At 31.8% G+C, this 14,197-nt stretch overlaps 2 protein-coding genes and 1 long non-coding RNA gene across 7 annotated transcripts; 2 read left to right on the top strand and 1 right to left on the bottom strand.

The window, feature by feature from the left end:
- The first annotated feature begins 671 nt into the window (after nucleotides 1–671).
- SmB (small ribonucleoprotein particle protein SmB) lies at nucleotides 672–1,990 on the top strand. The gene is made up of 3 exons (XM_034328316.2): nucleotides 672–860; nucleotides 1,062–1,596; nucleotides 1,716–1,990. The coding sequence occupies exons 1-3, from the start codon at nucleotides 858–860 to the stop codon at nucleotides 1,829–1,831; spliced, it is 654 nt and encodes a 217-aa protein (XP_034184207.1). The 5' UTR covers nucleotides 672–857; the 3' UTR covers nucleotides 1,832–1,990.
- A 1,675-nt stretch (nucleotides 1,991–3,665) lies between these two features.
- LOC117606175 (uncharacterized) lies at nucleotides 3,666–7,783 on the bottom strand. Of its 4 annotated transcripts, none has more exons than XM_034328289.2 (13): nucleotides 7,641–7,783; nucleotides 6,715–6,889; nucleotides 6,461–6,639; nucleotides 6,191–6,300; nucleotides 6,000–6,116; nucleotides 5,766–5,931; nucleotides 5,447–5,695; nucleotides 5,224–5,367; nucleotides 5,006–5,145; nucleotides 4,798–4,929; nucleotides 4,554–4,727; nucleotides 4,187–4,419; nucleotides 3,666–3,808 (listed from the first exon to the last, which is right to left on the bottom strand). In XM_034328289.2, the coding sequence occupies exons 1-13, from the start codon at nucleotides 7,702–7,704 to the stop codon at nucleotides 3,706–3,708; spliced, it is 1,986 nt and encodes a 661-aa protein (XP_034184180.1). In that variant the 5' UTR covers nucleotides 7,705–7,783; the 3' UTR covers nucleotides 3,666–3,705. The 4 variants fall into 4 exon arrangements, with proteins under 4 accessions (XP_034184180.1, XP_076549389.1, XP_034184184.1 ...); XM_076693274.1 differs by lacking the exon at nucleotides 7,641–7,783 and adding an exon at nucleotides 6,972–7,032; XM_034328292.2 differs by having other exon boundaries at nucleotides 3,732–3,765.
- Nucleotides 7,784–7,797: 14 nt separating this feature from the next.
- Nucleotides 7,798–14,189, top strand: LOC117606184 (uncharacterized). Of its 2 annotated transcripts, none has more exons than XR_004581919.2 (4): nucleotides 7,798–7,939; nucleotides 8,002–8,078; nucleotides 8,788–8,867; nucleotides 8,978–10,657. It is a non-coding gene; the product is annotated as an uncharacterized LOC117606184 (long non-coding RNA). The 2 variants fall into 2 exon arrangements; XR_013065255.1 differs by adding an exon at nucleotides 13,790–14,189 and having other exon boundaries at nucleotides 7,938–8,078; nucleotides 8,978–13,573.
- Nucleotides 14,190–14,197: the final 8 nt, after the last annotated feature.

Here is a 14,197-nt window from a genome sequence, read left to right as displayed (position 1 = left end):
GAGAGAATTCAATTTTATGAATAATTTAAATACAGCTAGTGATGGGACTCATACCCAACAAATAGAGTCAAATTGGCGGCCGGCGAAGGACTGGATGAGGGGGAGGGGTCGTTTTCACGATGAGGAATTTGCCGATCGCTTATGCGAATATCTGTGGCGACGGTTTTGCCGTCACAACAACATAGACCTGATGGGATCAATGATGGAAGCGATTCGGAAACAATATGTTTTTAATTAAGGTAAGCGGAAGTTTAGTTCTACGCTATGCGAGGACCAATCAGGTTATACATCTAAGGCAATATGGCGTCACAGTAACGTAGCAAATCCGCTAAAAATGTCAAACTTTACACGCTTAACTTTTTAACCACTGAATTCCTAAAGTTGAGACTTGCATTTTCAGATTCTACACATCAAAAACTATAGATTCAAAAAAAAAAAGGTCCAAAATTTTGGGTCCGGTAAAGTAAAGTTTACCCAAAATTTAATATATTTCCATTACTGCACATATATTGTTGTAATTTTTTCCCTTCCATTATTTTTATTCTTCAAAGTTTTGAATAAGTAAGACCATGCACACGTATATAGAGATCCACGTGCTTGCGTGTGGATCTCACCGATATCATTTATATGGGTCGTAGCGACACCAGCGATCCTGATATTCGCGGAGCGTACTAATTTTCGTTACAGCATGAAATACGGGAGTTTGGATTGGTTTGGAGGGCCTGAGAACGGTTGTATTGTTGGAACGAATAGTTTGATGTAACCGGTAACAATTAATATTTTATTGCCCTTAGTTACTGATGAGATAGTAAAAAATAATTTCTTTCTAATTTTTTGCGGTAAACAAATCTATCAAAATGGTAAGTGTAAAACAATAATATGAACGTTATAATTTTTAAATGTTTGAGGAAAGTTAACGTAACCTCAACTATAAGTGTAATCATAATTTAATAAACGTTAAATGAAGTAAGAGATCATTATTTTATTTTAAAAACGGCAATATTTTTTTTTTTATTTTTAAAATTGGTTTTGTAAATTAAAATAACATTTGTTATTTCCAGACTATCGGCAAAAACAATAAAATGCTGCAGCATATCAATTATAGAATTAGGATTATTTTGCAAGATTCTAGAACATTTATAGGCACGTTCAAGGCCTTTGACAAACATATGAATCTGATACTTGGAGATTGCGAGGAGTTCCGTAAGATTAAGCCAAAAAATACAAAGCAACCGGAAAGAGAAGATAAACGTGTGCTGGGCTTTGTTCTGTTAAGAGGAGAAAATATCGTATCTTTAACTGTAGAAGGTCCTCCACCTCCAGAAGAAGGATTACCTAGAGTACCTATTCCTGGTGCTGCACCAGGACCTGGTATGGGAAGAGCCGCAGGCCGTGGTATGCCTGCTAATGTCGCTGGAGTACCTGCTGGTTTGCAAGGACCTGTTAGAGGTGTTGGTGGTCCATCGCAACAAATCATGACACCAGGAGGTAGAGGTCAAGTTTCTGCTCCACCACAAATGCATCCGGGTGGTCCTCCACGTATGCCAGTTGGAGGTCCTCCACCTGGGATGATGGGTCCACCACCAGGGATGATGGGTAACATTTGTTGTTCCAGAGAATAACATAATTCTCTAAAAATAACTTTTTATCTAAGAAATAACATTTCTATTTTAAGTCATTTATACAGAAACTGTAACTGTTGTGTTTAATTATAGGTATGCCACCAGGAATGCCACCAATGGGACGTGGAGGTCCACCAATGGGACCACCTGGAATGAGAGGTCCACCTCCTGGCATGATGCGTGGTGGACCACCACCTCGTCCGTACTAATAACTCTTAAACTATTATATTACTGTATCTGGTAACAATAAAAAACTCTGTTGTAATAATATTTTTTCGTTAATGTATAGTCTATTATGAATTATACGTAAATTGTCTAAAATAGATACTAATAACAAAAACAATATATTTTTTATACAAATAAACGTACAAGGAAAAGTTGAAAAACGTAATAAAATGTTACAATTTATGAAATAATTACCATAATTAGGTAACATAGTATGCGAGTTATAAGAAATTGCGCTATTAATGTTGCAGTTTTTTTTAATTTGCCATCCTATAATTATATACAGATAAAAACATGAATAACTGATATTCAGTATAAATGATAATGCATTCAGCCATCCCACTTTCATTTTATTTTCAATTGCTTCGAAATTGTAAAAACTGTTGTTTTGAATCAGTTTAATAAAATGATCGAATTATGTTATTTTTAATGATGAAATAGCTGAGTTATAAAATTATGTACAAGAACATAAGTACAAAATGAAATTAGTATTGTTGAGCAGTTCATTATTTAGAAGCTCATCACTAACTTTCTTTTAAAGAACCAACGATTTGTCTTGTGCCAAACAAAAAAGAAAACAGTTTTTGACTACCTCAAAATTTTTCTTTATAAATATCAGATTACCCTAAATACAGTTGTACTTTGCATACATTTTAACTTTACTTATTATTCTAATTAGTATGTAGTAGTTTCTCTACTTATCATATAAAGAAACTAGATTATTTTTCATACATATATTACTTTAATAATGCAGTTTGGACTATAAAACTGAATTTTTTCATCTCTTATTAAATATAAAAAGTACATCATTCATTTCATTTGACTGTAACAATATAAAAGATAGTTTTCATAGTTAAACAAAAGAATCTGAAGAATAAAAGCTTAAAATATATACATATATTAAAATAATTTTTAATTAATAAACGATATTTCAAAGCACTAGAAGGGTAATACAATAAACATGAATACATTTCTCTACTAATAGTACTTTAAAAAAATATATAGTTTATTGATATTTGTACGATGTGAAAGGAACAATGTTTGAGATTATTCCTCGTTTCGTTTACTATTTCCATAATCCTAATTATATTGGTATTATTCAACATAAATTAATTTGTAAATAGATTTATTAATTTCCATTTATAAACTAAACAATATTTACAGAGAAAAATATTAACGTTATAAATATTATGAAAAACATTAACAGAGAAGTTATACTTTTCTTTATTAAAAGAAATGATAATTCAGCTTTTTCTGAAAATTTAATAAAATGCTATTCACATCAGTATATTCTTTGACCACTGAGTTATCTGTAATTTATACATTTGGCACATGTCACATAAAAATTTATTATGTATTTGAATAAGTCATTAAATTGACTTAACAAAGTACCGATTTTCTTAAAGACTGTAGTTTATAAAAAAAAAAGATACACAGAAATATGCGTCTATGTAAATAATGATATATTCAGTTTTTCTGTGAAATTGTTCTTTTTTTCTTTAATAATATACATCACACAAATTTTTGCTATAAATTATTACAATTCTTAATTGCATCATGATTATGTACTAAATATTTGAAGTTTATGAAATTAATAACTGTCCCAGACGTGACAGTTTAATTACAGTTTTAATTTTATATCACGTTCTTTAATTGAAAGTATCATTAAATAAAAGTTTTTAGACAAAGTGCAGAAGCTGTAATTGTTGAAAATAATTTAAACTATACAATAAGTCCTACAAATCACTTAGATTATAACAAAGTATGAATAATATTTGATAATATAAGCGAACAAAATAATACTAATAATGAAAGTTATTAAATAGAATTTCATTAATTTACCTTATGTATTTACATATTACTTTGAATTTGAAAGTATTTGTTTACTTTTTGAACATTTTATAGGATCCACAGAATTCTTTAAACAAAAAATTTGCGTTTGCATATATATTTTTACTTTCCTTAAAGAGAAAAATATTAATTAATTGTAGGAGTAATGATAAAAAAATAATTTAAAAAATAAAAAATAAATGTTATAGTCAAAAATAAAATAATTCTCATTTTATTTTTAAATTATTCATAAAAGTCTTTTTAATTATGCATGCGTTCAATTGTATTCGTTAATGTCGTACAAAATTTACACCGTTTTATTCTATTCAAGAAGCTTAATTTTTCGAATATATTTCAATTTGCAAAATATTTTGCACATAAAACATATTATTAATTTACAATGAACAATTTACAAAAGGTTTTTCAAAGTAATTATAAAGTTAGTTATTGGTATTACATGCACTTCTTAATAACAATTTCCTAATACATTTCCATAGTTTCAAACTGACCTGTGTTTTTCATCTTTAACAGTAGTAATTACAGCATCGGTTTTTACAACTAATTCTTTATCCTGTACATGTAAATCACTGTTACTTGGTTCTTTCGAAAGACGAGCATTTGTATTTTGTATCACAGTCTTAGATTCAGAGGTAAGAACGTTAGATGATTCAAAGAGATGAGATAATGTTTTATTTTTTTCTAAAACATCCTGTCGAAGATTGAACATAATGGTATTACCAGACTGAAAAGTAGAAAAACCGCGATCAATTTTCTGCTAAATAACACCGTAGTAGCCAAGGATTTGTTGCATATTAAAATTTTAATAATAAAACTTTTTTAGAAGTAACTATCGTGATAAAAGTAAACAATCGTTACCTTTATATTGGATGTTACAGATTCTGTATGAGATGAATTTGTTGTAGATAACATAGTTACAGCTTGATCTCCGTTATTTAATGTAATATGACGTGGTAGCACACTAATGGAGGCGTTGTGTTGATTTGTGACACATAAACTCTTTCCACCCATTATCATGGTTCCCAATACTTCCTATAATATGCACAATGCTTTTTAATTTAAAATATAAAATTGTTATTTTACAAATTTTATATATGTGTACCTTGCCAGCATGAGAAAGAGTTACACCTTTGGTTTGACCCTTTTGTATAACGATCACGTTTGTTTTAGAACCTAATTTCGTGTCAGGATGGTGAGCTATATTTACAGTTGTATTAGAGTTTAATGTAACACCCTAAAACATTATAAATATTATATTTTCAGATGAAATGTTAATAAAATTTTTTTTGGTTGTACATGTAAAGTTATACCATTTTGGCAGTGGTTTGATTACTGAGTGTCGTAGGTAACTTTTTACAAGTCAGTGTTGTTACTTGCTTCGCTTGGGGTGGTCCTGGTCCATTGGAAACAGTTGTAACAGGACATACAGCCATAAGTTGATGTGGATTATCTAAAAATGTTTTAAAAAAAATGAACGAATATAGCACGGCTTTTAAGATAATTTACAGTTGAATAGAAGTTTTATTACTTGATGTAATAGCCTTAGTTATGGGAGGTTTTACGTTAGAATGTATCACTGGTATAATACGCTTTGTATGGCTAACAACTGAATTTGAATTATCAGCGTTCAATGTCTTTTGTAAATTATGAGATATGGATGATACTTTAGAACCTAGAACAATGCAGAAAATTCGAAACAATGAATTATGATCAAAATTCTATTATGTTTCTTCAGAAAAATATATTCATACTTAAACTATCCTGGTTTGATGTATCCTGAGTATCAGATTGTGAATTATTTTCTGATGCACATGATACGTTATTAGACATTAAAATTGCAGATCCAATTTTTGTATTAAGCTTATTCTGGGTTGTAATTATTCTTCCTTTAGTTTTCGTAATATTCGTTGTACCTACTGGGATTACTGCATTTACAAGATTGCCAGATGATTTTTCTGAACGACCACTGGCATTTTCTTGTACTGTTGACTCTTTACAATCTGGTTTTAAAGTAAATAGTTTAGATTTTTTTTAAATATATCATAAATACATGATAATAAAGATAATAACCTGTAACATTTTCTCCGCAATTAATATTAAGTGGTATTATCGTGACATTTTGATGCTGTAATGAATTTGTTGGTATTCGTGATAAATGAATAGTATTTTCAAGCGATCCTTTTTCAGCAGTACCATGATTCAAAGTTCCTACCGAACTTGAAGACACTACTAGAACCTATATCATACGGTGTTTATAAATACTATGTTAATTACAAATAAAATTCTTAATCTTTGCTCAAGTACCTTGCTTGGAAGTGATTGCAAAGGAGAAGAAGGTTTACGTTTTTCAGAAACACTACACTTTTCACTGACCTCAAAAGTATTACTTTCATTATTTACATCTTTATCCTTATTTAATTCCTACAATGTATTAAATGAGATAAGATAACTGAATATATCTTCATATTATTCAGCAAACAAGCAAATGGTTTTACCTCGTTTACTACATTTTCATTGCTTAATTTATCTTTGTTAAGCAAAAACTCAGAATTGCTAAGCAATTTTTCTTGTACTTTTATCTTCACTGGAGATTCACTTCTAATATCTATTAAAATGAACATATTTCAAAATTAGTCTTTGATCCTTGAATTAATGCGAGGGGAAAGCCCCTTACAGTTAGTAACTTACAGTTCTACAATCATACACCATTTTACATAGACTAAAACCACACATTTACCAAAATAGATAATATTTTTCCTTAAAACCTTTTGCATCCTCCATTTTTTCGTGAACAGGAAGGTTCCTTTTGTTTGCCGCTGATGTTGCAAGGGCCAAGCTGTTTGCTAATGTTGTGAAAGCAGATCGAGCTTTTAACCTTGGTAAAAGTGGAATAACACGACGCCCTTCGATAGTCCAATCTGTACCAGTATTTGGACCATTTAACCTATATTAGAAATTGAATAAAATTTAAAATTTGAATAAAAAAAATTATGATATAATTTGGTTAATAAATATTTACTGTTCAGCTATTGTTGCTAGCTTTTCATCGTTAACAGCTCTCCGCACTTCAGCACGATGTCTTTCATTAGAAATATGTAAAACTTTAGCGAGTTCTTGTAATAATTTTTGTTTCTCATTAGTGAAAGGACCTTGTGCACGTAACACAGACACCATACTTCCATAAGCATCTAACTCTGTACATAAAAAAATTATTTTGATTGCATAAATCATATGATAGTTATAATACATAATATGTATATTTCATATACAACTAACTTTTATCGAATCTTGTGATAATGTTTAAAACTTTTATAAAATTCATTAAATTTATTGTTTTGCCTACTTCTTTTACTATTCTAGGTATAAAATTAGATAATTTAGTTTATACGCAAATTTTATGTTCAAAGTTCAATTAATAAAAAATCAGATAGTTCTATTCTATTTTAATGTTTCTAATGAAATAACAAAAAATATTTAAATAACTATTGATTTTTATTTTTATATTGCAATCATTATGATATAATAAAAAAAATAGTTAATTCGATATGATACAACATAATGCATAACGCGTTTGTGCTCACAGGATAAGATGAATAAATTAAAATAACAGTATTTTCCGATAACAACAAAGATATCATTAAGTATAAGAAAACTATTTAGAATGTTTTAGTTATATTTAATAACACATAAGTACATTTTTATACAGCGCTAATAATTATTAATATGTACAATCATAAATAATGATGATAATCGAATACTGTTCTTCAGCTGATCTTTCCATTTTCTATTTCTCAATGATATAAATCACGCGTATTATAATATATTCAATGCGTGCTTTATAATTAAAATTATACTTCCAATGTGTATAACTCTATTTTGCGACTGTAAAGAATTATACATTACTAACGCAAAAAAAAACAACAATTAATTGAAACATAACCTTACCTAAACATCGTAAACATTTTCTGCATTCATCGCGGGTCATCGTTTCATGCCTCATCGACCACATGATTGCATGATTCAATCGTTATAATAAATACGATAAAATTTCATCACTATTCGTACGCTCTGCCCACATTTTCGACGTTTCGTTGACAGTATGGTAAGTTGATGTAGTTGCCGTGTTGCCGTATAATTACTTTTAGTCACTTTTACCGTAACTGTTTTTTTCTTGTGCACTGTTGGTATCACTACCAACAAAATCAACAATAGTTGGCTAACTTGAGTTACACTATAAGCAAAGAGTAAGTAAACAAGAGGTGCACTGACAAGGAAACTAAGTACTTACATATGTATACACTTGTAGGGAGAGGCAAAGTGATACAACCCATTGAATGTCCATTCGGTAATCTTCGTTCTCGGTCGTGAACACTCGAGCAGTTGGTACGTATAGTATTTTTCACGAGAGAGTAGTATCATTTCGCGCAGTTCGACTGAGCTCAGAAAGTTCCCCCACCAGTAGCGCTACTCCACCATGATTTACTTCTCATTGCATCCGCCTTATACACGGTAGACAAAATATACTAACATAGGAACGGAACAGCTTATCAAAGGACAAAGGTAGTGAATTATAATTCACAAGTTTATGTTCACCGGATATACTTTCTGTCCAGCGTGGCTTACGACATACAACCGTACAGCGCTTGCGTGTTACCTTGGTAGCGAAGCGTGGCAGAACCAATCAGAGCCAACATGCGCAAACAAAACCAAAATTCGTTCATCCGATATTAGTGCTCTCTTCATAACAGTAATTTTAAAGTTAAAGACCAAACACCAAAATCAGTAATTATTCCAAATAAAGAGTATGTCCTGTAAACTATTTTAGCAAATAGAAAACAATTTGTTTTTGTGTTTGATAGCCACATTGATCAAGTACCACCGAGTAGTTTATTTAGTCATAGTGATCGATTTTGTTGCGAAAGGTAGGAAATAACGAACAAATCACTAAAATTGAAATAACTTTTGAACCATAAAAAATCGAACATATTATATAAAACCTTTTTTGTCGGAAATGATGTCCTCTATCACCCACTTGCTTTTGGACCACTGAAACTGGGACACCCTGTATATTGACCTTCTATTTTCATATTAGATACAAATATTCAAGAAGAGAGCAGAAGTAATAATCCTGATTTTGAGCCTCCAGCAAAATTCGTGTTGTAGATATAACAGGTAAAAATACATTTAAGTACATAACAAATATTTAATATATAAGTGCATAAGAACAAATGATTTAGATAAATTAAAATAAATACTTTTGATCTCATGTGGTTGTTCTTTAGCAATTACAGATCCATGGAGACATCAGGGAGACATATTATAATGGGATCATTTGGGTTTGGTGTAAGTGTCCAGACTCCAATACTGATGTCTGCGAATACACCGAGAAAGCGGAAGCTGCAAAATAGAACTTCCAATTTACAGCGTGAAAATATAGAATTAAAAGCGGAAGTAGTAAAGCATTTGAAATAAGCAATCTAGTTTAAGTACGTTTCAGAGTTTATATAAAAAATTTTTATGCTCGAAAATAGTTAATTTCGTTAATATGTAGGTTGTACAAAATAGTAGAAGTATTCACGGCAGACAGTATACAGTGTACATTTTGTTGGGCCAAAATGTTATCGGCAGGTGCAAGCCACATTTGTCTTTCCGTCGACGAGGGTGTTACAGAGGAATTTAGAAAAAATGCAATTTTTTGTAGGGTTAAACAATATTTTATTTGCCATTTTAAAATTGAAAGTAGAAAACATGCATAACTTAGACAAATATTGCTCAGTATGTGTTGACGACATGTTGACAAAATTATCCGAACAAACGCTTTCATTATATTATCAATTACTCCAGCTGCTCGTGAATCGTTCCGTGTCGAGTACTGTGTCTACCACAAGAAAACATTGCTTAAACAGAATGCCTTTAAGTACAATACCAGATACTTATTGCACAAATGCTTAAAAATTCACAGTTGCCAAATATGCACTATCTTTTCCAATAGTAACGAGTTAGATGAAACCAATTTATTTACACATTTTAAAGCATATAATACAGAACGCAATTTTTATGGTGCACTAAGAGATCCACACGAAACCTTTTACAATTGATTTATTTACTTTAGAAACAGTATTTTTTTCAAATGCACATTCTGTTTTACCTCGCACCAATGTAGGAAACAATATGTATCAGTTATGTACAATATCAATCATAGTGTCCGTTCGTCTAGTGAAAAAGCACTGACTTTGGAGTCCAAGTTTAACTGTAGCAAATATCGTAAATCTAATTATTTAATAAAAGCGTTAAATTAATTAACATAATCATCTGATAAAAGCTTTAAAATATTCAATAATTTAGAATTTCAATCATTTATTTGAAATTACAAAATACACTAGATGAACGGACACTATGATTGATATTGTACAAACAGTATCAATCATAGTGTCCGTTCGTCTAGTGAAAAATCACTGTCTTTGGAGTCCAAGTTTAATCGCAGCAAATAAATATTCTAAAGCTTTTATCACATGATTATGTTAATTATTTTAACGCTTTTATTGAAAAATTAGATTTATGATATTTGCTGCGGTTAAACTTGGATTCCAAGGTCAGTGCTTTTTCACTAGACGAACGGACACTATGATTGATTCTGTACAAATGTTACCGGTTTCACTCATCCTTGTAAGAATTTCCCTTTGCAATATTTATTATAGTTATTTATTCAATTAAGAATTTATTACACATTGAAATATAGTAATAGAGATTTTAAAACGGGTGTAAAAAAAGATAGGAGGTTTCGCATTGTATTGAATTTGTAAATATTGTAATGTCCTTTAAATGTTATCCAGAACCTTCTCTCATCTTATTGTATAATTATGTAATTTATATATAAATATATTTTCGAGAACGTTCCCTCATCTTAGTGTACTTATGTTTAAATATATTTTCTAATACTATCATTTAAATATTTCCTATTTTCCCACTTTTCAATTATGTAAAATTAATGTAAATACTTCGATTAATAATATACAGTAAAACTGACGACGCAAAACGATTTCTAATTATTAAAGATTGACATGAAATGAAAGTATTATATCCAATAGGGAAGAATTCCATTTTTTCAGAAATATTTTTATTCGAATGTTTATATTTCGTTTTTATTGTAATTTTTTGTTTCTGATTTTTAAATGCGAAAATGACTGAGAAAAAAGTTATTAAAAATAATGATATTTGAATCGACCAAAAACGCGGTAAAACCCACGTACTCGCTGGTGGCGTTATATAGCATATAACCTCGAATGCAGTGTATACGTTTACATAGCGAACTAACGAAGTGATTAAAAATCTACAATTTGTCATCTTCCCTATTCATTGAAACTTCGAACGAATCGATGACTTTAAAAGTGCCGCCAGGAGTGTCGCTTCTTGTTATAACTCCTCTTTGCCATAAGTACTGTCAGAGGGACAGTAACGTCATGGTTTGCGTGTGTAATTATACAAAGATATGAGAGGAGAAAGTGTGCTGTGAGTATGCAAATGCGTATGCAATGAATTTGTAATATAGGTTACATAAGTTATATTTAGCGCCATTAATGTAGCTAGGCAATATAGGGGGCGCTTGCCCCCTGAAGCGCCATCTTGGGCAGAGCCCAAGAAAACTAAAATACAATACAATACAATACAAGAACTGTCACGTACTGTCTACCGATCACAAGGAGTCTTATAAGAATAACGCAATCTGATTGATCGACGATGTCATATCAAAAATTAGAGGGTCAGTCAATGTGTGCGTAGTATGTATTCCTCTCTTACCCCTGTGTCGCTCCGCGAGACTTCTTGTGATCAGTGGACAGTACTTCGAATACGTTTCAAAATCAGTAGTGATCATTTTATAGCAGCGTTGATAGTTTAAAATTGTTGTTAACGATAGATAATATAAAATTCTTTATTTTTGAAGAAATCTAAATTTTGATAGTGATTTTTTTGTATAACCAGTTTCTTTGTCGATTACTTCGATAACCTGTTCAGTTCGAAATTCAACATTATTAATTTCATTGAAATACGCTACTAGCACACAACAGAGACGTCCATTTTACGTCCATTTTAGGTCTGAATGTCTTACGACCTTAAGCCTCGTACTGACTTGGGCATTTTGCCCAAACGAATGCTCTCGGCGAACGAACGTGAAATTTCTTCGGCTGTTCGCGCAAATCTTTCTACCTGGGGTACCGTAAACCTTTGTATCTGGGTTCTATGTAGAAAGGTTCTTTTTACCGTAAACCAGTCGAAGTCAGAATGTCGACAGGAACAGATGTTACGATCGTCAGTGCAGCGTATATTATTATGAACACAATAATTTAAAAAAAAAAGAAGAAAAAATCAAGATAAACGATGGTGGATTAGTCAGATGTATAAAAATAGATCAACCTCTAGTGGTGAAAATCTAATTAGAGATTTACAGGTAGAAGCTAGTGGACGTTTTAAAAATTTTGTACAGATGTCATCGGAAGATTTTGAATTTTTAATAAACGCTATCGGTCCCAAAATTCAAAAAAACGACACCAGATTCAGAAAAGCTGAAATGACGATGAAAGAACGCTTAGTTATAACGCTACGTTTTTTAGCAACGGGAGATTCATATACGAGCCTTCAGTATCTGTTTAAAGTATCCAAACAATTAATATAAAAAATTGTTCCGGATTTCGAAAATCAGTTTATGACGGTTCATCAGGCCATATCATAAACTGAGTTTTTCCGAAGGGTAAATTCGACAGCGGTCGACTAACGGTACTTGGAAATTTGTAACCGGCACAGTAAAATTGTTCGCACGAATATCCTTTGATGGATCGACAGCCGTCGGAAAGCGTTCGTTCGTGCCCAGGGCCTTTGCGAACTCATAACGGGTCGTTTTCGGCGCACGAATGCTCTAGTGAGTACGAGGCTACAGCGGTCAAAAAGCGTTCCTTCGTGCTCTGGGCCTTCGCGAACACATTAACGGGCCGTACTCACTTCAGCATTTTTGCCCGAATGAACGTTTTCGGCGCGCAAATGCTTAGGTCAGTACGAGCCTTAACTCGAGATTCGACACTTCGACTGGATATATGCAATGTTTGGGTACCAATTTCTCTTGCATATATCCAGGATTTACTGTACACGCCCAGAAACCTTCGCGGGCGTTCGCACAACAACTCACCAAAGTTTCATCGCAATCGGATGAATGGTGTAGGAACGCATACGGAACAAACAAAGAAACATTCATTTATTTATATATAGATTTCATTAAAATCCGTTTAGCCGTTTAAACGTGAAAGAGGAAGTCTCTTTTGGGTAGCCACGAACGTGCAGTCACCTAACGGTTGGGAGCGGTAGTTAGGGAGTAGGCTCATTGTCAGAATGCTGAGCGCTGAACATATTCTCACGTACTTTTATGCGGATGTAATATCATTTTTATTAAAATAATATAGTCTATAATATAGTCTATGTCACTCTAGAGAAGGCAAGGAAGCCACTGTTAAAATTTGGTATCAATCGGATAAGTAGTTTTTGAAATTTACATACAAACAAACGCTGTCTATTTATATAATATAAGTATGATATGATATACACGTTTATCGCTTAAGGGGCTATATCAGTGTAACACTATTGAAAAATCTATTTTTTTTTCTTGCATTTTTTGAAAGTCTATACTCCCTACAATATCATATTAAAATTTTAAGGTCGAATCTCAAATAGTTTAGGAATGGCAACGTTCTAAAGAGTAACTACTGGCATGTCAGAAACGCGCTTACCGCCGATGGATCGCGTTTTTCTCAAAACGGTATTTCTCAAATTTGCTGCAGCTCTAACTCGAATACAAATTATTGCATCGACTCGAAACTTTTTCAGCGTGTTCAGTACATGTTTTGCCATGCCATGAACTAGGATTTTTTTGATTGGATGAAAAATGTCAATTTGGCATTAAAAAAACTACGATGTTTTTAGGCTAAATTCCAAACTTTTCTTCAAAACTTCGCCATTTCGTCAGATTTTGATATTTTTCAAAAATCCTAGTTCATGGTACGGAGAATACCTTCTAGTTTAACAGGGTCTTTGTCATTTTTCATTTTAAGCACTCAGACGGCGGCAATCACTGCAGCAGTGGAGCAACTTTTTTTTTTTGGAGCCCTGGAAGATAGCGTATAAGTCGCTTGTTATTTATTATTTTTGTACCAAAAAATTATTATAGATATACGACTTGTAACTAAATACATCCTTAAAGTTTAAAAACATTTGATGTAATATTTCTTTAAAAAAAAAATCTGTCCTGACGCGGATCGCCACTATCGGTACTTCGTCTCCTGCTAAGCTATTTCGCTTTTTGGTTTGATAAAGAAATCGATGTTGCAACTTTCTCCTGGTGGTTTTTCAAGATAAAAATTTTCTCTATCGCGTGGTATAATTCGATTTCACGCTAGACCTCCACTTTGGTGCCAAATCGGGGTCCCTCCTCATTCAATGATCGTTTAAACATACTTAAA

The sequence above is a fragment of the Osmia lignaria genome, chromosome 1 (genome assembly GCF_051020975.1).
Source record: "Osmia lignaria lignaria isolate PbOS001 chromosome 1, iyOsmLign1, whole genome shotgun sequence".
In the NCBI taxonomy this organism is placed as follows: Eukaryota; Metazoa; Arthropoda; class Insecta; order Hymenoptera; family Megachilidae; genus Osmia; species Osmia lignaria.
Note: the sequence above shows the minus strand (reverse complement) of the source record. Positions and strands in the feature narration are given on the sequence as shown.

Coding starts and splice junctions, on each gene's coding strand:
- SmB (XM_034328316.2), top strand. Junction 1,597..1,715: donor TCCACCACCAGGGATGATGG/GTAACATTTGTT, acceptor GTTTAATTATAG/GTATGCCACCAGGAATGCCA.
- LOC117606175 (XM_034328289.2), bottom strand. CDS start 7,704: ATGTGGTCGATGAGGCATGAAACGATGACCCGCGATGAATGCAGAAAA. Junction 6,117..6,190: donor ATGAAAATGTAGTAAACGAG/GTAAAACCATTT, acceptor AATACATTGTAG/GAATTAAATAAGGATAAAGA. Junction 5,932..5,999: donor TGCAATCACTTCCAAGCAAG/GTACTTGAGCAA, acceptor CGTATGATATAG/GTTCTAGTAGTGTCTTCAAG.